At 47.7% G+C, this 22,861-nt stretch overlaps 1 protein-coding gene across 1 annotated transcript in view; it reads right to left on the minus strand.

Moving 5' to 3' along the window:
• Nucleotides 1-22,861, minus strand: part of LOC149449697 (5-hydroxytryptamine receptor 3A-like) — a 71,953-nt gene that overhangs the window by 44,009 nt on the left and 5,083 nt on the right. Inside the window, exons 2-3 of the mRNA XM_089692856.1 lie at nucleotides 15,863-16,014; nucleotides 3,209-3,253 (exon numbers count right to left, since the gene is read on the minus strand). Of these exons, the coding sequence (XP_089548982.1) occupies nucleotides 3,209-3,253; nucleotides 15,863-16,014 (197 nt within the window). The remainder of the gene's footprint in view (nucleotides 1-3,208; nucleotides 3,254-15,862; nucleotides 16,015-22,861) is intronic.

A 22,861-nucleotide genomic window follows, 5' to 3' on the forward strand; every position in this document is an offset into this window, starting at 1 on the left:
TTTATTTGGGTACAATGTTGCATGACCATGCAATTGTAATTCAAAGTGTGACAGCCCAGAAAGCTAAAAATTGGCCTGGGCAGGAATGGGGTGAAGTGCCCGGTAGGCAAGAGGGTAATATATAAGGAACACAACTATACACTCATATATACATATGTATATACCATTGGGGAGGGAAGGGGGGATGAAATGGACATGTGAAGGAAGTAGTTTGGAGAATTATTTTGGCATGTAAAGGAAGGTAGGGTAAAAAGTAAAGCCCCTCCCTTCCTTTACATGCCCATTTTATCCCCCCACCTTTCCTTTACAAGCCCATTTCACAGTGAAATGGGCATGTAAAGGATAGGGGAGATGGATAAAACATTCACCCTACCTTCCTCTACTTGCCCATTTAATTCCCTCTACTCATTCCTTCAGATGGCCATTTCATTCCAATCCAGCAGATACATCCCAATATATTCAGCAAACATGCGGCCCAATCCAGCAAAGAGACAACCCCATCAAGCAAAGAGACAGCCCAATCCAGCAAAGAGATGGCCCAATCAAGCACAGAGACATCTCCATCCATCAAAGAGACAGTGCCGTATAGCAAAGAAATGGCTCAATCCAGCAAAGAGTCAGCCCATTCCAGCACACAGACATCCCCATATAGCAAAGAGACGTCTCAATCCAACAAAAAGACTGCCCAATCCAGCAAAGAGACATCCCCATATAGCAAAGATGCATCCCAATCCAGCAAAGAGACATCGCCATCCAGCAAAAAGATTGTACCATATAGCAAAGAGATGGCTCAATCCAGCAAAGAGGCAGCCCAATCTAGCAAAGAAATGTTCCCATATAGCAAAAAGACATCCTAATCAAGCAGATAGACATCCCAATCAAGCACATAGACAGCCCCATATAGCAAAGAGACAGTCCAATCCAGCAAAGAAACAGCCCAATCCGGTAAAGAAACATCCCCATATAGCAAAGAGATAGCCCAATCAAGCACAGAGACATCCCCATCCAGTAAAGAGACAGCCCCATACAGCAAAGAGACATTTTAATCCAGCAATGAGAAGTCACAATCCAGCAAAGAGACTTTCCCATATGGCAAAGAGATGACCTAATCCAGCAAACAGACATCCCCATATGGCAAACAGACAGTCCAGTTTGCAGAAATGTCAGCTCACAGTTATAGGAAAGGAATTGTGCAGCAGCATTACTTGGACTTACATTTAATAGGCAGGGTAGTCCACAAATGCTACCCCAGACCCCCCTTCCTTTTCACCACCACAGCACCACCAACCAATTTGATTGATGTGGCCCTGTCCTCTTAGGCACACACTACAGGTCCAGTCGGTTCTGCTCTACGTCTTCCAGGCTCAGTTTGACCGACGCCCCGCCCACACAAAGGACACTGCAGTGAGAGGAGGCTCAGAAAATACAGCGGAGTTGGCAGCTCAGGATACCCATGGCCTTAGTGGCTGTGTCCCTGTAGACTTTAGAGCCCCCTACATGTGTCCCCCCATGACAGAGGCCCTGGGAGCTAGAGAGTGCAAGATGCAGCTTCGTATCATCCATGGGTACCCTATGGGTCAAAGCACAGTGCCCCCTGGAGCCCGTGTGCAGTAAACACATTGCACCAGTGGAAGATAAACCACTGCACCACTAGTAGCGGAGGTCCTCTGCTGATGGGCAAGAGTCTACTGATGGTCACAGTCACTCACCATGTCCAGCAAGTGAAACATTGATCCCCGCTGAAGGCTCTCAGGATCCAGATGCCATCACATGTAGCACTGCACTGTGTATAATGGCAAGAACAGTCTAGGGTCAGCACTCTTCTCCTGGGCAGCACAGTGTCAGGTATCTCCTGAAAACTCTGGCCACACACCACTGTCCTCCCTTTACTGTAACCTTGTAGTGCCCTCTCCCCTTTCCTCTCTGCAGCCTTCACATTGCACTCTTTGCTCTGTTCCATCAGCCAATCACCGTCTTCCACACCTAGCCAATACGGCTCCCACCCGCACTGGAGACACTCCATCGACGATCATTGCAAAGTGGTCTTCTTTAAGATGGCTGCTGCACTTCTTCATTAATGAATATTAAGTTCAACCCTGTCCACACTGCAGAAGGATAATACAGTATCAATAAAGAAAGCAATTCCAGAGCAGGTATCAGCTACAGTCCAAGTTACATAGTAATAGTACTGCACACACAGCAGTCACATCGTTTAGTAATGAAAATATTTTGTTTGGGTCAGGTTGGTCCAAACAAACTATTTAACATGCATTGAAACATGGAACTCTACTTAATGTGAAAGCAAGAAATAAAGAACACAATACATAAATATTAGGGCACCTATGCAGTGGTATTTCATTGAGTTCTTCTTTAAAGCTGATCTCTAGGCAAGCAGCTAAACACATAGATGAAGTAGATGTATGATAGCTGTTTCTTCTGTCAAAAAGATGTGTATTTCTGTCCAAGCTGTCCTGAGATTTACAAAGCTCTGCCATACAACACAGCCCTATTTGGCAGAGGAGGACTGGTGTGCTTTGTGAGCATTAACCAGAGAATAATTGGCATCACAATACAGGAAAAGTTGACCACTATTTTTATATGATATCCAAAAAACCTTCTTCAAAATTTGGTCACCTTGGATAGACTATCACCCAGTATAGACTCCCAATTCCTAATTTTATAAGCACTTCCCTGCAAGATTCATGTTCACCCTAACCTATCCCATCTCTTCTGCTCCTCCTCATTGCTCTACTTCTTCCCTATCCCCTTCTTCTTCCCCCTTTTTCCATCCTATTCCACCCTCCCTTACTTGTCTTCTCCTCTCTCAATCTCCCTATTTTGTCCCACCACTTGAATTCTTCCTTCAAAAAGACCCAAAGCTCCTTTTCCCAACAGCACCTATCAATGTAGGTTTTCATTACTTCTCCAATGAAGAATGCATTCAATGACCACTCACTCACTCCTCCACAACCAATATCTATACAAGGTTTGCCAGCCCATGTGCACCTCTAACAACCTCCCCTAAAATCCATTTTCATCTCCCCTCAGTGACAGCATGAAAGAAAAAGATTAGTAATTTCAAGTGTTAATCAACAAATTATACTACATTGAAGCAATTTCTTTGCTTTTATTTATGAAACTTGTTAAATTATTGGAACCATTTCACAGTTGTGCGTTCAATAGAAAACAGAAAAGATTAGTGGCTTACCATACTGAACCATATGTATGTGATCATAGTCTGTTGATTCATATTCTGTAGAAAATCAGATCGTTAGAATTAATGTAAACATAATAGCATAAATAAGAGTTTGCCTGCATTTAAGCATTCACATAAAAAATAGATCTGGCTTATCTCTATTTTAAAATTTTTATACACTGTAATCCCTCCAACTGCCTTTGGACCCTATAATTACTAAGCATTATTCCCAAGGATTTATTCCCAAAGACCTCTTCTATGCCCTCATCGTTCACACAGTGGAATTGTACACTCAGGGACACAGAATTGTTACTCAGGGACAGACACAGAATTGTTACTCAGGGACACAGAATTGTTACTCAGGGACACAGAATTGTTACTGAGGGACACAGAATCGTTACTCAGGGACACAGAATTGTTACTCAGGGACACAGAATTGTTACTGAGGGACACAGAATCGTTACTCAGGGACACAGAATTGTTAATCAGGGACACAGAATTGTTACTCAGGGACACAGAATTGTTACTCAGGGACACAGAATTGTTACTCAGGGACACAGAATCGTTACTGAGGGACACAGAATTGTTACTCAGGGACACAGAATTGTTACTCAGGGACACAGAATTGTTACTCAGGGACACAGAATCGTTACTCAGGGACACAGAATCGTTACTGAGGGACACAGAATTGTTACTCAGGGACACAGAATTGTTACTCAGGGACAGACACAGAATTGTTACTCAGGGACACAGAATTGTTACTCAGGGACACAGAATTGTTACTGAGGGACACAGAATCGTTACTCAGGGACACAGAATTGTTACTCAGGGACACAGAATTGTTACTCAGGGACAGACACAGAATTGTTACTCAGGGACACAGAATTGTTACTCAGGGACACAGAATTGTTACTCAGGGACACAGAATCGTTACTCAGGGACACAGAATCGTTACTGAGGGACACAGAATTGTTACTCAGGGACACAGAATTGTTACTCAGGGACAGACACAGAATTGTTACTCAGGGACACAGAATTGTTACTCAGGGACACAGAATTGTTACTGAGGGACACAGAATCGTCACTCAGGGACACAGAATTGTTACTCAGGGACACAGAATTGTTACTCAGGGACACAGAATCGTTACTCAGGGACACAGAATCGTTACTGAGGGACACAGAATTGTTACTCAGGGACACAGAATTGTTACTCAGGGGCACAGAATTGTTACTCAGGGACACAGAATCGTTACTCAGGGACACAGAATCGTTACTGAGGGACACAGAATCGTTACTGAGGGACACAGAATCGTTACTCAGGGACACAGAATTGTTACTGAGGGACACAGAATTGTTACTGAGGGACACAGAATCGTTACAGAGGGACACAGAATTGTTACTCAGGGACACAGAATTGTTACTCAGGGACACAGAATTGTTACTCAGGGACACAGAATCGTTACTCAGGGACACAGAATCATTGAATTAAAGAGTATGTCAGACAACACGCAGAGGAGTGGCAGAGGAGGCAATGTTTCAGGAGCGAGCAGACATGGCAGCAGAGGAAGGGGTCAAGGCAGCACTAGTCGCAGCCAGAGGCCAGTGCTCTCGGTGTCATCCAGCGGTCGTGTCTCCACCGACAACCCTGCCGTCATCGATTGGTTGGCTCGGTCGTCTTCCTCTTCCCAGGTCACCTCTGACACCTACAGCCAACGGTCAGTGGGTACGTCAGACACAACCGTTAGCTGGCATGGCCCGGGAGCAAGCCCACTGAAATCACGTGTCCTCTACCTGCCCCTGTCCTTTGGTGTTCCCTCACCAAGTGAAGTATCGCATGCTGTGGGCTCAGCCCCACTGTACAGTGAGGAAGAGCTAACAGAGGGCGGTCAGGAACGGGGGGAGACATCCGCCTCTTCAGCAGCCAGGCGAAGAAGTACTGGCGAGGAGAGTGGCTCGGTAGCCGGTCTAGAGACAGGTCTGTCTCCTGACCCACACGCAGCCGAGGGGGCTAGTAGTGAGGCGGAGACCCTAATTGATGATGATGAGGCTGATCGCACTTGGCAGCCTCGTCGTCATCAGGCTATTGCTTCCGCATCATCAGGAGAAGAGGGTGCCAGCTTGGCAGCGAGCAAAACAGTCGGTGGGTTGCCCAGGAGGCAGCAGGGTCGCAGCAGTGTCAGTGGAGGCAAACGGCCACGGAGTAGAGCACCAGCTCCACTGCAGCCTACCACCACGGCCAGTAGTGGTGCTGGTGTGCACGGAGGAAGTAGCAGTCAGCCAGTGAGGAGTAGCGGGGGCAAAGTTTCCTACTCGGCGGTGTGGCAATTTTTCGTCAAGCCGCCCGAGGAAGTAAACGTAGCCATATGTCGACTATGTGGCCAGAAAGTCAAGCGTGGCCAGGGGGCCCATGTTGGGACTACAGCGTTGCGTCAGCATATGCAGCGTCGCCATTCGGTGGCCTGGGAAAACCGTGATAAAGATACGGCGGTTCTGCCTGCCCCAGCCCCCGCTCCAGGGGTGGGGTGGTAGGAGCAGTGGCAGCTCCACCAGCAGCGGCTGCCTCAGTCTGCAGTCGATGATGAGTAGCTTTCTTCACCAGCGCAGTGAGGAAACTACTAACCAGCCGCAGCAGCAGCAGCATCAGGTGGACCTGGAGCAGGACCTCAAACAACAGGCTTGGGCCTACTTGGACAGCACCCTGCCAACCGAGGTAGACAATCCCCTTGACTACTGGGCAACGAAACTTGACCTTTGGCCCCAACTAGCTGAATTTGCCCTTGAAAGGCTGTCATGCCCGGCCAGTAGCGTGGCATCGGAGCGCGTGTTTAGTGCGGCAGGAGGTATTGTAACTCCGCGGAGGACACGACTGTCCACCCAAAGTGTGGAGAGACTCACGTTTGTGAAAATGAATTAGGCGTGGATTAGTCTGGATTTCAAACCACCAGTTCCTGACACAACTGACTAAATCCGCCATGAATCATGCCCCAAACATGTTATTATTTTTAACATAGGCCTCTGTATGGCCTACAATTTAAGCTGCTTACGCTTCGCCACTTCTGCCATGGGCCCCTGTACCGCCTCCTCTTGCTGCTGCCAGGTCCAGAGTGTGTCATGGGTCCCTGTACGGCCTCCCATTGCTGCTGTCTCCATCGCCACACTCTGCCATGTGCCACTTTCAGGTCTCCTCACACTGCTGGTGGGTTCCATTTTGTCATAGGGTGCTGGCAGATTACGGGCCTCCCATTGCTGCTGCCAGGCCCGTAATCTGCCATGGGCCCCCGTACCGACTCCTCATGCTGCTGCCAGGCCCGTAATCTGTCATGGGCCCCTGTACCGCCTCCTCATGCTGCTGCCAGGTCCAGAGTGTGTCATGGGTCCCTGTACGGCCTCCCATTGCTGCTGTCTCCATCGCCACACTCTGCCATGTGCCACTTTCAGGTCTCCTCACACTGCTGGTGGGTTCCATTTTGTCATAGGGTGCTGTATGGCCTCCCATTGCTGCTGCCAGGCCCGTAATCTGCCATGGGCCCCCGTACCAACTCCTCATGCTGCTGCCAGGCCCGTAATCTGTCATGGGCCCCTGTACCGCCTCCTCATGCTGCTGCCAGGTCTAGAGTGTGTCATGGGTCCCTGTACGGCCTCCCATTGCTGCTGTCTCCATCGCCACACTCTGCCATGTGCCACTTTCAGGTCTCCTCACACTGCTGGTGGGTTCCATTTTGTCATAGGGTGCTGTATGGCCTCCCATTGCTGCTGCCAGGCCCGTAATCTGCCATGGGCCCCCGTACCGACTCCTCATGCTGCTGCCAGGCCCGTAATCTGTCATGGGCCCCTGTACCGCCTCGTCATGCTGCTGCCAGGTCCAGAGTGTGTCATGGGTCCCTGTACGGCCTCCCATTGCTGCTGTCTCCATCGCCACACTCTGCCATGTGCCACTTTCAGGTCTCCTCACACTGCTGGTGGGTTCCATTTTGTCATAGGGTGCTGGCAGATTACGGGCCTCCCATTGCTGCTGCCAGGCCCGTAATCTGCCATGGGCCCCCGTACCGACTCCTCATGCTGCTGCCAGGCCCGTAATCTGTCATGGGCCCCTGTACCGCCTCCTCATGCTGCTGCCAGGTCCAGAGTGTGTCATGGGTCCCTGTACGGCCTCCCATTGCTGCTGCCAGGCCCGTAATCTGCCATGGGCCCCCGTACCGACTCCTCATGCTGCTGCCAGGCCTGTAATCTGTCATGGGCCCCTGTACCGCCTCCTCATGCTGCTGCCAGGTCCAGAGTGTGTCATGGGTCCCTGTAGGGCCTCCCATTGCTGCTGTCTCCATCGCCACACTCTGCCATGTGCCACTTTCAGGTCTCCTCACACTGCTGGTGGGTTCCATTTTGTCATAGGGTGCTGGCAGATTACGGGCCTCCCATTGCTGCTGCCAGGCCCGTAATCTGCCATGGGCCCCCGTACCGACTCCTCATGCTGCTGCCAGGCCCGTAATCTGTCATGGGCCCCTGTACCGCCTCCTCATGCTGCTGCCTGGTCCAGAGTGTGTCATGGGTCCCTGTACGGCCTCCCATTGCTGCTGTCTCCATCGCCACACTCTGCCATGTGCCACTTTCAGGTCTCCTCACACTGCTGGTGGGTTCCATTTTGTCATAGGGTGCTGTATGGCCTCCCATTGCTGCTGCCAGGCCCGTAATCTGCCATGGGCCCCCGTACCGACTCCTCATGCTGCTGCCAGGCCCGTAATCTGTCATGGGCCCCTGTACCGCCTCCTCATGCTGCTGCCAGGTCCAGAGTGTGTCATGGGTCCCTGTACGGCCTCCCATTGCTGCTGTCTCCATCGCCACACTCTGCCATGTGCCACTTTCAGGTCTCCTCACACTGCTGGTGGGTTCCATTTTGTCATAGGGTGCTGTATGGCCTCCCATTGCTGCTGCCAGGCCCGTAATCTGCCATGGGCCCCCGTACCGACTCCTCATGCTGCTGCCAGGCCCGTAATCTGTCATGGGCCCCTGTACCGCCTCCTCATGCTGCTGCCAGGTCCAGAGTGTGTCATGGGTCCCTGTACGGCCTCCCATTGCTGCTGTCTCCATCGCCACACTCTGCCATGTGCCACTTTCAGGTCTCCTCACACTGCTGGTGGGTTCCATTTTGTCATAGGGTGCTGGCAGATTACGGGCCCCCCATTGCTGCTGCCAGGCCCGTAATCTGCCATGGGCCCCCGTACCGACTCCTCATGCTGCTGCCAGGCCCGTAATCTGTCATGGGCCCCTGTACCGCCTCCTCATGCTGCTGCCAGGTCCAGAGTGTGTCATGGGTCCCTGTACGGCCTCCCTTTGCTGCTGCCAGGCCCGTAATCTGCCATGGGCCCCCGTACCGACTCCTCATGCTGCTGCCAGGCCCGTAATCTGTCATGGGCCCCTGTACCGCCTCGTCATGCTGCTGCCAGGTCCAGAGTGTGTCATGGGTCCCTGTACGGCCTCCCATTGCTGCTGTCTCCATCGCCACACTCTGCCATGTGCCACTTTCAGGTCTCCTCACACTGCTGGTGGGTTCCATTTTGTCATAGGGTGCTGGCAGATTACGGGCCTCCCATTGCTGCTGCCAGGCCCGTAATCTGCCCTGGGCCCCCGTACCGACTCCTCATGCTGCTGCCAGGCCCGTAATCTGTCATGGGCCCCTGTACCGCCTCCTCATGCTGCTGCCAGGTCCAGAGTGTGTCATGGGTCCCTGTACGGCCTCCCATTGCTGCTGTCTCCATCGCCACACTCTGCCATGTGCCACTTTCAGGTCTCCTCACACTGCTGGTGGGTTCCATTTTGTCATAGAGTGCTGGCAGATTACGGGCCTCCCATTGCTGCTGCCAGGCCCGTAATCTGCCATGGGCCCCCGTACCGACTCCTCATGCTGCTGCCAGGCCCGTAATCTGTCATGGGCCCCTGTACCGCCTCCTCATGCTGCTGCCAGGTCCAGAGTGTGTCATGGGTCCCTGTACGGCCTCCCATTGCTGCTGTCTCCATCGCCACACTCTGCCATGTGCCACTTTCAGGTCTCCTCACACTGCTGGTGGGTTCCATTTTGTCATAGGGTGCTGTATGGCCTCCCATTGCTGCTGCCAGGCCCGTAATCTGCCATGGGCCCCCGTACCGACTCCTCATGCTGCTGCCAGGCCCGTAATCTGTCATGGGCCCCTGTACCGCCTCCTCATGCTGCTGCCAGGTCCAGAGTGTGTCATGGGTCCCTGTACGGCCTCCCATTGCTGCTGCCAGGCCCGTAATCTGCCATGGGCCCCCGTACCGACTCCTCATGCTGCTGCCAGGCCCGTAATCTGTCATGGGCCCCTGTACCGCCTCGTCATGCTGCTGCCAGGTCCAGAGTGTGTCATGGGTCCCTGTACGGCCTCCCATTGCTGCTGTCTCCATCGCCACACTCTGCCATGTGCCACTTTCAGGTCTCCTCACACTGCTGGTGGGTTCCATTTTGTCATAGGGTGCTGGCAGATTACGGGCCTCCCATTGCTGCTGCCAGGCCCGTAATCTGCCATGGGCCCCCGTACCGACTCCTCATGCTGCTGCCAGGCCCGTAATCTGTCATGGGCCCCTGTACCGCCTCGTCATGCTGCTGCCAGGTCCAGAGTGTGTCATGGGTCCCTGTACGGCCTCCCATTACTCCTGTCTTCATCGCCACACTCTGCCATGTGCCACTTTCAGGTCTCCTCACACTGCTGGTGGGTTCCATTTTGTCATAGGGTGCTGGCAGATTACGGGCCTCCCATTGCTGCTGCCAGGCCCGTAATCTGCCATGGGCCCCCGTACCGACTCCTCATGCTGCTGCCAGGCCCGTAATCTGTCATGGGCCCCTGTACCGCCTCCTCATGCTGCTGCCAGGTCCAGAGTGTGTCATGGGTCCCTGTATGGCCTCCCATTGCTGCTGTCTCCATCGCCACACTCTGCCATGTGCCACTTTCAGGTCTCCTCACACTGCTGGTGGGTTCCATTTTGTCATAGGGTGCTGTATGGCCTCCCATTGCTGCTGCCAGGCCCGTAATCTGCCATGGGCCCCCGTACCGACTCCTCATGCTGCTGCCAGGCCCGTAATCTGTCAGGGGCCCCTGTACCGCCTCCTCATGCTGCTGCCAGGTCCAGAGTGTGTCATGGGTCCCTGTACGGCCTCCCATTGCTGCTGTCTCCATCGCCACACTCTGCCATGTGCCACTTTCAGGTCTCCTCACACTGCTGGTGGGTTCCATTTTGTCATAGGGTGCTGTATGGCCTCCCATTGCTGCTGCCAGGCCCGTAATCTGCCATGGGCCCCCGTACCGACTCCTCATGCTGCTGCCAGGCCCGTAATCTGTCATGGGCCCCTGTACCGCCTCCTCATGCTGCTGCCAGGTCCAGAGTGTGTCATGGGTCCCTGTACGGCCTCCCATTGCTGCTGTCTCCATCGCCACACTCTGCCATGTGCCACTTTCAGGTCTCCTCACACTGCTGGTGGGTTCCATTTTTTCATAGGGTGCTGTATGGCCTCCCATTGCTGCTGCCTCCACCGCCACACTGTGTCTCCACACTCTGGTTTTGGCCCCTTGACTGCCCAAATGAGTGAAGTGTGCGGTGATTCTAAGATCGACGGCACTCATCTGCATGTCATACTGACTGACAGTATTATTTCTCTTCCCCAGCAGACTCCAAGGGCATTTAAATTAAAGGTACAGTGTTCTGCACTAATATAAAGGCTCTCTGAAGCCTAGAAACACCCTTTTTATAAGTTAAATTCGCAGCGAATATATTCGACTCGAATCGAATTTATTCCACGAATTCGCCGAATCAGCCGAATCGAATTTTTGAATAATTCGCTCATCTCTAGTACCAACCTTGCGCATTACCTCAGATAACTATGAATTTATTAAATAAAAAATATATATACTCACAAACAAGGAAGTATAACAAGCATAAACTGATCCTCAAAGGAAATTGAAGTGTAGAGCTAGTGTGAGTCACATCATTAATATTATTATACAGGATTTATATAGCGCCAATGGTTTGCTCAGCACTTTACAATATAATGGGAGACAATACAGCAACAATACAGTTCAATACATCATGAGGGTAGACTCTCAAAGTGAGGCTGAAGGGGAACCCTTCTTCATCAGAGCTAACAGTACAATGAGTGCCCTCCACCATATATACCTTGGGACTGAATGTAGGCCCTCCCATCTGGGCAGGGCCGTCCCTGGCCAGGAGGAGGGGCAAAGGTGTCATCAAATCTTGCCAGCAACACTAATGATCTGAATATTCATTAATGCAGAAGAGTAAAGAAGCCATCTTTAAGGAGACCACTTTGCAATGATTATCTATGGCGTCTCCAGTGCAGGGGGCAGCCATTTTAGCTTGGTCTGTAGAAAGGTGGTTGGCTGATGGAATGGAGCAAGAAGAAGTGGAGTGTGGAGGCGGCAGAGAGGAAAGGAGAGAGAGCACCACAAGGTTGCAGTGAAGGGGAGACAGTGGTATGTGGAGCTACCTGATGGTGGGTTGCCCAGGAGAAGAGTGCTGTCCAGATACTGCTGTTGCCTCTGTACTCTGTGCAAAGCTACACAACTAAACAGGGGCGGACTGACAACTCATGGGGCCCCCGGGCAATAGGGGATCATGGGGCCTCTGTGTCCTCGCTCAAACTCAAAAAAGCCTATGAAAAAGGTACCAGGGGCATCTCATGGGGCCCCCTACTGACCTCGGGCCCTCGGGCAGTGCCCGAGTTTCCAAATGGTCAGTCCGCCCCTGCAACTAAATAGCAGCCACTGCTCAACCTGAAAGTCCAGATAGGTCCAGACAACCATCCAACATTGAAGGTTTCACCCATACCAACATTATCTGGGCTAAATTGCTTTGTGGTGGATTGTACTAAATGAATAAATGTATGAGAGAGGTTTTTTATCCATGCCTCATTCATTCGTTGGCAAAATGATAACACAAATATGCAGGGCTGGATTTCTTCTACAGCTCCTACACTGTTTCATCATACACTATGCCACAAAAACTAGGGTTTATTTTACAAACTTTTTCTCTATAGTGAGAGAATGGGCAGATTTTAGGCAAGCTGTACACTAAGAGTGCAAATTCAGCTGAAGGCCTAGAGACATATTATCAGCTAGTAAGAATTTCAGGCAGCTAATGGTATGACGCAGTATGCATCAGTGGCCTGTAGCTGTGATAGTCATCTTTGTGGCTTCTAATACTTTATGGGTTGTTGAACATACGGTACCAGTTAGTATCACTAATGTTGGGTATAGCAGTCAGCAGTGCTGCAGGACAAGGCCATATCCATTGTGGTATGTTCACAGATCCAGGTCTGTAAATAAGATATAAAAAGAGTTGAAACTGAAGCACCACACCACTGCTTACAGCAGTCTTTCTCAACCGGGGTGCCGCCAGAGGTATTCAGGGGTGCCGTGGCATTCTGAGCCCAAGCTCCTGATCCCCAGCTACATGGTACATTGGAACTGGGAGCCATCAGACTACTCATTAAAGTGAAAGAAAAGGGAGGGGGAGTGTGGTCTGTGCTCTCTTCCTCCCCCTAGGCAATTTACTGCAACTTTTTATAGGGCTGTATACATGTTTGTATGTGTGTTTGTGTGTACGTGTGTGTGTATGTTAACGTGTGTAAGTACATGTGTCTGTACATGTGTCTGTATGTGTGTGTACGTGTATGTGTATGTACATGTGTCTGTATGTGTGTGTGTACATGTGCCTGTATGTTTGTACATGTGTTTGTGTGTGTACATATGTCTGTGTGTACATGTGTTTGTTTGTATGTGTGTGTTTGCACGTGTTTGTATGTATGTGTTTTAAATGTATATGTGTGTTTGTTTTTATATGTGTGTGTGTGTGTGTGTGTGTATGTATGTTACTTGTATTCTTGACCCCCTATTCCCGTCCTTTCAGAACTGCTTTTTTAGGACTTGTTCATAATAGCAACAAGGACTGCTGCTCAGATCACTTCTCAGAAGCATTTAACAGGTGGCAATGAGGCAATATGTTGCATCCGCACTACTTGTTTTAACCCCGTAAATGCAGAATGACCACACCAAAATCGTGTGCAATGTGCACACAGTTGCGGGATGGCTTACGTGCAACCCATTCACCTGAAGGTATACTTCCAGCTGTGGCCACAGCATGTGTATACCCCATCCGCTGCTTCTGCAGCTGAAAGGGGAGCAGTTGGGGGTGGTAAAAGCAGCTCAACTACATGGTTTACTGCCCTCCAACCTCACAGGTGAAAAAGTCCTTGGTTCACATCTGTGTGGCTGAGTGTAGGGCAGCCCTTTTATTTCAATGTGCTGCCCTACCCACATGCTGGGAAAGTTGACCCTGACTCTTTTTTTTAAAATTGCACCACACCAAAAACACCCAGAGTTTGCCAATGTATGGGGTATTATTAAGAATTAATGGTACCCCTAAAAAGCAGAGCATTTGTCTGTGTGTCAGGAATGAGCACGATTGTGCGTGCGTTTCGCGACATATAGTCCTTGGACAGGGGTGCCTCATGACTGAAAATACTTTTCAAGGGAAAAACTGAAAACAGGTTGAAAAACACTGGCTTAGAGTTCCAGATACAACTTTTTTCCATTACAGGTCAGGGGTACAATTCAAAAAGCCAACGGGTTTCGGGGTCTAAGTGCCCCTTCATCAGGGCTAAAAAGAACATAGAAGATTTTCATATCAATCTGATATCGATACAATATCCCCTCCATGGGGTCATAATTAACTAGTTGCCGACTGCAGATAGCCGAATGACGGCTGCACTGCGGCTGGCCAGTTCTGGGTGGACGTCATATGACGTCCTCCCAGAACGCGCTCTCCTACGGACACAGCTGATCACGTGATGAGGTAAAAGGCCAATCACAGCGGCCTTTTACCACGTGATCAGCGGTGTCCAATGACACGCTGATCACAGGGAAATGCAAGTGCCGCTTCTCGGCTGCACTTTCCTCACGCTGTCAGATCGTGAGGAAAGCACTGCTGAGAACCGGCAGTTGTCAGAGCGAGGATCGGCACCGATCATCAGGGCACTGATGATCAGTGCCCTGATGATCGGTGCCCAGCAGTGCCACCCACAAGTTCCGCCCACCTGTGCCCAGCAGTGCGCCCACTAGCTCCGCCCACCTGTGCCCAGCAGATAACCCACCTGTGCCCAGCAGTGCACCCACCTGTGCCCAGCAGTGCACCCACCTGTGCCACTCTGCAGTGTCACACACCTGTGCCCAGAACTGCCACCTACCTGTGCCCAGCAGTGCCACCCACCTGTGCCCACCCACCTCTGCCCACCAGTGCCACCCACCTGTGCCCACCCACCAGTGCTGCCCACCAGTGCCACCCACCAGTGCAGCCCAGCAGTGCTGCCAGTCAGTGCCACCAGTCAGTGCCCAGCGGTTGTGCCAGTCAGTGCCGCCAGTCAGTGCCCAGCAGTGATGCCAGTCAGTGCCGTCTTATCAGTACCCATCATCAGTGTCACCTATCAGTGCCGCCTATCAGTGCTGCATATTAGTGCCGCCAATCCGTGACACCTCATTAGTGCTGCCTATCAGTGCCGCCTATCCGTGCCACCTCATTAGTGCTGCCTATCAGTGCCCTTTAGTGCTGCCTATCAGTGCCCATCAGTGCCGCCTATCAGTGCCCATCAGTGCTGCCTCATCAACGCACATCAGTGATGGAGAAAAATTACCTGTTTGAAAAATTTTATAATAGAAACAAAGAAACTTTTTTTTTTTTTCAAATTTTTTGCAGTTTTTTTATTTATAGCGCAAAAAGTAAAACGCCCAGTGTCGATTAAATAACACCAAAAGAAAGCTCTATTTGTGAGAAAAAAATTATCAAAATTTCATATGGGTACAATGTTGCATGACCGCGCAATTGTCAATCAAAGTGCGGCAGCGCTGAAAGCTGAAAATTGGCCTGGTAAATAAGGGGGTAAAAGTGCCCGGTAGGCAAGTGGTTAAAACCAAATAGTCAATAATGATTAGAGTGTCAAAATAATTACACAAAAATAAGAACATAAGTGCTGAACAGAAAAATATGAGTACGAGAAAAAATATATAATAAAAATAATAGCAACAATGTAAATAAGATATAATATATTTAGTGACACACTAATGTTTTCTTCATCCCCTTTATTCATAGGTTACCCATATAGCAATCCTTTGATACTGAAGCATTCTAGACCATAAAGTGTAACTAAAGGCAAAGTCTTTTTTTTTATTTTGGATATAGTCAGGGAGGGTTTTAAACCCTGTTCATTTTTTTGCAATCTGTGTCCTATTGGGGAGATTTCCCATCACTTCCGGTCTCATAGCCAAAACAGGAAGTCACTGGATATCCTCCAAAGTAAGGGAATCTTGGTGTGTCCCCAAGGTCACCAGAACTAGTGTCCCCATTGGTGTCAGCCCAAAATTTGGTATTTTCATTTACTTTCACATTTTGATGACTTTAGTAAACAGGACAAATAAAGTGAATCTCCCTAACAGGGGCACAGATAGCAATAATAAAACTTATAGGTGTTCTCCTAATACCTCACCACTCAAAAAAACTATAAAAAAAAAAAAGCAAAGAAGACTTTTGCCTTTAATTATATTTTAAACTTACTTATGATAAGACACTGCTGAGGTTTACAAATGATCTTACCAGACTGACAACAGTGTACAAGATAAAGTCCAGATACACTATACAGACATTTTTCCAGTTGGCCACTGGACGTTCATCATGCGGTAAACTTGACAGATTTAGTGCCTTTTCCAGGTTATAAAAACTGCAGTCTGTGTCACAGTTGATGTTACCTGAACAAAATAACAAGGGTAAACTTCAATTAAGGCCTATTCAATTCACAGCCTATGAATGTAGCACTGGTAAAAACTATGTGATAGGTTCAGTTTAATTCCTTATTAGAAACTCACATTGTATGCCAGGAGTATTGAATTACATTTCAAGGAGGTCTGATCAGTAAAATTTTCATAGCATTTCAATAATATGTAATGTCAGTTTTCTGTGTACCCCTTACATTAGGTATCCCCATCAGAGTGCCCCCTTACTTTACCTGTCCCCATCAGAGTGCCTCCATAAAGCTGATACCTAATGTAAGGGGACACTCTGCTGGGGACATATAAAGTAAAGCGGTACTCTGATGGATACACCTGAAGTAAGATTAGAGTAACCCCTCCTTACATCAGGTGTCCCCAGTAGAGTGCCCCCTTACATCATGCTTCCCCATTAGAGTATCCCCTTACTAGAAGGGCAGATAGGGAAATTAGAAGGACACATAGGGAAATCTGTCACAAAGATCATGATCACCGAACAGTATGTTGTTCACCAAGCGCTCAGGTTCTACACATGGTGGATCGGGTGGACAGATTGTTGGGTGGGGCTGGGGAGGACCCAACTGTCACAGTATACATAGAAATCAATGACAACGTTGCAGGAAGAATGTCTTAAAAATTATTTCATGGACTTAGGAGATATATTAAAGAAAGTAACTCCAAGGCAGTATTCTGAGAAATACCGCCTGTACCTTGAGCCACACTAGAAAGGCAGCAGGAGCTTAGGGAACTTAACAACTGGCTGAGGGACAGGAAGGAGTGTTTTGGGTTTCTGGTTTTCGGTTGGTTACCAGCTCTATGGCAGTGATGGACTGCACCTAAATGGAAAGGGTGAAACTCTGCTGTGGTCAGTGTTGGTAGCATAACTATAGTGCCTAAGATGAATGTGCATACGCTGGCAAAATCCTATTGCAGCCTCAGTACACACAAGGAGAAAATAATATGTACCCGTACAAACAGTCATGTTCACTAAAACAAGGAGTCTGGTGAATAAAATGGAAGAACAGGATCTACGGACACATGAAACTTGGTTTGACAGCTCAAATTACTTTCTTGTGACTGTTCAGAGATACTCCCTGTATCGAAGGGACAGTGTAGATAGAAGAGGGGTGGGGTGTGCATGTATGTCAAGAGTGAGTTGCTAGTGAACACGAGGGATGATATTACCAATGGTGCAAGAGAGAGCGTGGAATCCCCTGTAGCTGAAGTTTCAAGGGGAAAAAACAAACAGGAAATTAATAAATTAATAGTGGGTGTACGCTACAGGCCCCCTAATCTGAAGGATGAAGAGAAGATTGACCTACTCTCACAGGTGGAAATAGTGGCGAGGCAGGGCAATGTTGTTTCAATTATCCAGATATTGACTGGCCAGTATCCTTCATTTACTACTTAAGTAACCACTAACATAGAGCATCCATAAAAGGTGGGAGTTCAGAATTAACTGGCTACATGATTTTTCCTGGGTAAAATGGAACCTTGAAAATAATACAAGGTCTGGGATGTATGGTGTAATTCAGCCCGCACTATTGTAGATAACAGCTGGGGCATTAAGATTTATGAAGACTTGTCTGTTGGAGATGTACCACACCATAATTGTAATTAAGAATACATTTCTATTCACTGTATGTCTATGTATGAAAAGAGGGCTCAATTCATTGTAGCATCCTCCTAAATAGGTGCTAGGTTTGGATAGATAGTAAACTTAGGAAAACTTAGTTTGCACACTGTAATCAGTGTTGCTGCATTCTGCTAGTTAGGTCTGCTCAGTGTGTTTAGCTGCTGCCAGGCTGATAGCTTAGAAGCTTCTGGATCATAGGTGTGGAGCTATGCAGATGGCAGCATAACTATTAATACAGCCCTGGCCTATCCCAGAGAGACAGGCTTTGATGGCATGCTGGGAGACTGTATATATCCTTTGAGCACACTGGATTCTGGGTCTTTTCCTGGATAGGACTTGTCTAGCCTGGAGGGGGCTTGCTGCCCCTACAGGGCATTGCTACCACATGTCTGCTGTTGCAAGGCCTCAGGTAGGCAACCTGAGGGCCTGAATGGAGACCCAGGTACTGCTAAAAGCTGAGTGACGGGCTGTCTACTGAAGATCTGGTCTGGTATCATGGAGGAAGGCAACCAGCTGTTGTTGGGCCTTGTGAGTAGAGACACTTCTGAAGGATCTTAGAGACTTTGTACTGCTAATACCCTTCTGGTGCTATGGAGTAAGCTGTGGGTCTATTTAAAGGGGACTCCGGGTGGTATTCCGAGAAGTTTAGTCAACCTAATCCTCTGCTTAACAGGAACTCTGCTCTTGTGACACAAAATAAGAAGTTTGCACTCAACTACTGCCACTACAGCTCTTACAGAGAGAATACTAGTCTTCGAGTTGTATATAGTTCTTACTTTGGAGTATTCCACTCAATTCCCTCAAACCTATCCAAGTTCTCCAAAAAAACCCCATAAAAACAACACCCATAGACTGGTCATTGGAGAGGCGAGTGGATGAGCCTGTGCCTGGCTGCGGGGCGAGGAATATGGGAAAACCTAGACAGTATTTCTGCTCTTACTTGAGTAGTGCTACATCACTAAGAGTTAATTTCCTCTTTAACCCCTTGACGCCGAGCGCAAGCAAATATGCGGCTTCTCGGCATCTGGGCCTTGATGCTGTGAGGCCGCATATTTGCGTGCAATTAGAAAATACATATGTGCTGAGAGCGTGCGCCCTGCGTGCACCCAGCACATATGTCCATGACTCACGGAACGGTCCCGATCTCTCCGTTTGATCGGGATCTTTTCCAATCATGTGACTGCCGTGACGGCGAATCATGGCGGTCACATGACCCTAAAACCCCACCCGCCTCCCTGCTTCTAAAACTCTTAAAAGGCCGGGAGGCGCAGGCGCGCAGAGGATAAAATCGGAGATAAAAAAAAGCTCATAGCATTTGTTTATTTTGCAATTCACAAAAAAAAAAATGCTACTAAAATAAAGTTATTTCATCAAAATATGAGGTATTTATCTCATGATGTGATATCCTTTTGAATAGATACAGTGGAGAAGGATTGGAACCCCTGTCAGTTTTTATTGCTAATAAAGAGGTAAAATGCTTTAAACTGTAGAAATATGCCAATTCACTAGTCAGTGCAGTCCCTGCAGCAGATATATAATAAAAAAGAAAAAAGTGCCTGGAAAACCAGTCAAAGGGAAGCTTCTTTCACAGGACATGTGTTATATCAAAAACACCTAAGTCAAATGAAGTAAATACAAAATATATCTATAAATGTAAAATATTGAATGAAAATTGTGTTAAAAAAAATCACACACATATAAATACCCTTCTTTCACCAATAAAAAAAAATCAACGTTGTCATTAGGGAGATTTTCCTTCACTTCCTGAAGGAACCAGTGTCCCCATTGGAAAATTTCACCTATATTACTTTTCTGGGAACAACCCAAAATTTGGGGTTTTCTTTTACTTTTTTTTTCAATGATAACAGTAAACAGGACAAATGGAGAAGGTGAATCTTTCCAACAGGGGGCACAGACAGCATTAGACACCTCACAGAGGTTCTAATTCTGTGCCACTCTATGCAAAACTAAAAAAAAAGTTTTGCCTTTAGTTATTCTTTAAGTAAATCAACCCCATTGATTCTGTGTTTTAAGGTTCTATGCATTACTGTTGAGTAACTGATCCAGAAAGGTAGAGACTACTCCAAATTGGCTATTGTATTTTTTGTTCCTTCAATACCTCATGCCTGGACCATGACTTATTTACCCCATGGATTTATTTATTTATTTCCTTTGGTTAATTGACTTTAACTTTGTTTTATGAGGTATTTACCAAACTATTTAACTTTTTGATGTAAATACCTCATAAGGTGATAGTCAACTGACATTTTCAGCATCACATGAGATAAATGTGTCACGTGATTCAATTATCTCATGAGATACTCTTTAGTGAATTGAGGCCAGAGTCTGTTGGTTCTTGTTTATTAACACTTTATTATATTGTGTCGCATTGTGAAAATATCAAAAAGTGTACACCATATTATTTACTCCGATTTATAATGCTCAACTAATTGAATTCTCATGTAATAAAAAGTGTTTTTAAAAACAGTGGAACCTTATGTAAAAATGACAAAATGGTTACCAGGCAGGCTTTTTATTGCAAATAAGACATGATGGGGTTTATTTACTAAAGCTGGAGAGTCCAAAATCAGACTCCCTTCTGCATAGAAACCAATCAGCTTCTAACCTCAGCTTGTTCAATGAAGCTTTGGCAATGAAACCTGGAAGCTGATTGGTTTCTATGCAGAAGTGAGTCTGATATTGGACTCTCCAGCTTTAGTAAATAAACCCCGATATGTCCCTTCTGCAATAGGAGATTCTTACCTGCCTGATCACCTTTTTACTGACAGTGTACATTGAGTTGCTCATGTGTAGAAATTGTGCAATCCTCATATAGCCAATCGAGATAGGCCAACATCCTGAATTAAAGACCGGGTACAGATATTAGAAAGAGCTTGTAAATGTCACATTGTTGGAAGGGAGGTCAGTATAGTTCAACTACTACATTAAAGTGGTTGTAAAGGCTCAAGGCTTTTTACCTTCATGCATTCTATGCATGAAGTTAGAAAACCTTCTGTGCGCAGCTCTCCCCCTCAGCCCCCCTAATACTTACCTGAGCCCCATCGTGATCCAGTGCTGTGCACAGGAGCCTCGGGACTCTCCCTCCTCATTGACTGAGATAGCAGTGGGAGCCATTGGCTCCTTCAGCTGTCAATTACAGTCAGTGAGCCAATGAGGAGAGCGAGGAGGCGTGGTTGAGCCATGGCTCTGCGTGTGAATGGACATGAAGAGCAACAGGTCGGGAGTGAGCCTGCCTGGGTGCCGCATAACAAACTGCTTGCTGTGGGAACACTTTGCAGGAAGGAGGGGCCAGGAGCGAAGGCCGGCGACCCGAAGAAAGAAGGATCGGGGCTGTTCTATGAAAAACTGCTGCACAGAGCAGGTAATTATGACATGTTTGTTATCTTTTTTTAACTGCTTTACCACCGGCCTATAGCAGAAATACTGCTACAGGGCAGCAGGGGTGTGCAAACTCATGTATATATACACGTGATTTTACATTTCCGGGTAGGGAATTCACGGCCTCAACTGTCAATCACCTGGTCCCGGCCAGTGATTACTTGCTGGCACCCGGTGATCACCGAGTAATACCAACAGGGGGAGAGAACTGTATGTAAAGAAACCCCCCCCTGTCAGCTCCAGTACACTGCTTTGTATGGCTCTGCATAGTAGAGCCATACAAAGCAGTATGCTTACAGTGGAAAGCACAGACACAGCCCCATAGTAAAACACACACAGCACACAGTTAACCCTGTGATCGCCCCAGATGTTAACCCCTTCCTGCCCAGTGCCATTAGTACAGTGTCAGTGATTTTTATTAGCATTGATCACTGTATTGGTGTCACTGGGGATGTGACGCCCAGTCAGTTCCCCTCAGTGTCAGAATTCCCTCCGCAGTCCCACAGTCCCGCTATAAGTTACTGATCACTGCCATTACTAGTAAAAAAATAAAAGTTCCAGTATCTATACCGCCATTTGTAGATGCTATAACTTTCACGTAAACCAATAAATTTACACGTTTTGGGATTTATTTTAGCAAAGTCATGTAGCAGAATACATTTTGCCCTAAATTTATGACGAAATTAGATTTTTTAAATTTTTGTTTTGAACATATTTAATAGCAAAAAGTCAAAAATATTGCTTTTTCTCAAAATTGTCCATCTTTTTTTGTTTATAGCGCAAAAAATAAAAACCGCACAGCCAATCAAATACCACCAAAAGAAAGCCCAATTTGTGGGAAAAAAAGGACGTAAATTTCATTTGGGTGCAGCGTTGCATGACCACGCAATTTTCAGTTAAATTGATGCAACACCGTAACGCAAAAAATGAACTGGTCAGGAAGGGGAGTAAATCCTCAGGAGGGCAAGCGGTTAAAGGTACCTTTAATATCACATTAACAGTCCATTACAGTGAAACAGTTTTATCCATTTTAGCAATTAAACACAAGCTGTTGACTGGCATGAAGGCAAGGCACCTACAGATTTTAGTTAATCTATGCAGCAGTCTTCAGTGTCCCTGCTATAAAGGAATGCACCATTTGGGCACACTCCCCAGGGATTGGCTGGTGCCACCTAAATATTCAAGCTGCTCATTTGATTCTCCCACCCACTACATTCTGGAAACCTCCAAAAGACAAGGGCAAGCAAGCAAACCTGCATGCATGGCCCAGAACATCCTATAGCAATCACATGCTGCATTGCTGATTACAGGAGAGCCACTGAGCTAAATTTACCTAACTTACTTAGCAACCTGTCTGGGATGGTGCGAGCAATGTATGTAGCACCCTCCTAGTTGGGTGCTAGGATATGTATAGTTAACCCCTTGACACACAAATATGCGACCTCACAGAACTGGGCTTTTTTCCATGGGGCCGCATATTTGCGTACCTGGTTTTGTGCTGGGAGCACGCCGCACAGCACGCTCCCAGCACAAAGACCGCGGTGTCACTGAGAGCCCCGGGTCCCGTTCTAGCGATTGGGACCCGAGACTCCCGATTCCGGGTCACATGATCGCTGTGATAGCCTCTGATTCACAGGGATCAGTCACTGTACAGCCCGGCCCCCTTGTTTGTTTCTCTCTCTATGAATGGAGAAGAGAGATACATTGTATCTCTCTAACTCCTGGCATAGAGAGAAAAAAAAATGTTTTTAAAAAAGAAAAAGATAAATAAATATTAAAAAATAAAATAAAAAA

The sequence above is a fragment of the Staurois parvus genome, unplaced genomic scaffold, assembly GCF_062004578.1.
Source record: "Staurois parvus isolate SC_StPar_1 unplaced genomic scaffold, SC_StPar_1.0 ptg000607l, whole genome shotgun sequence".
NCBI lineage: Eukaryota > Metazoa > Chordata > Amphibia > Anura > Ranidae > Staurois > Staurois parvus.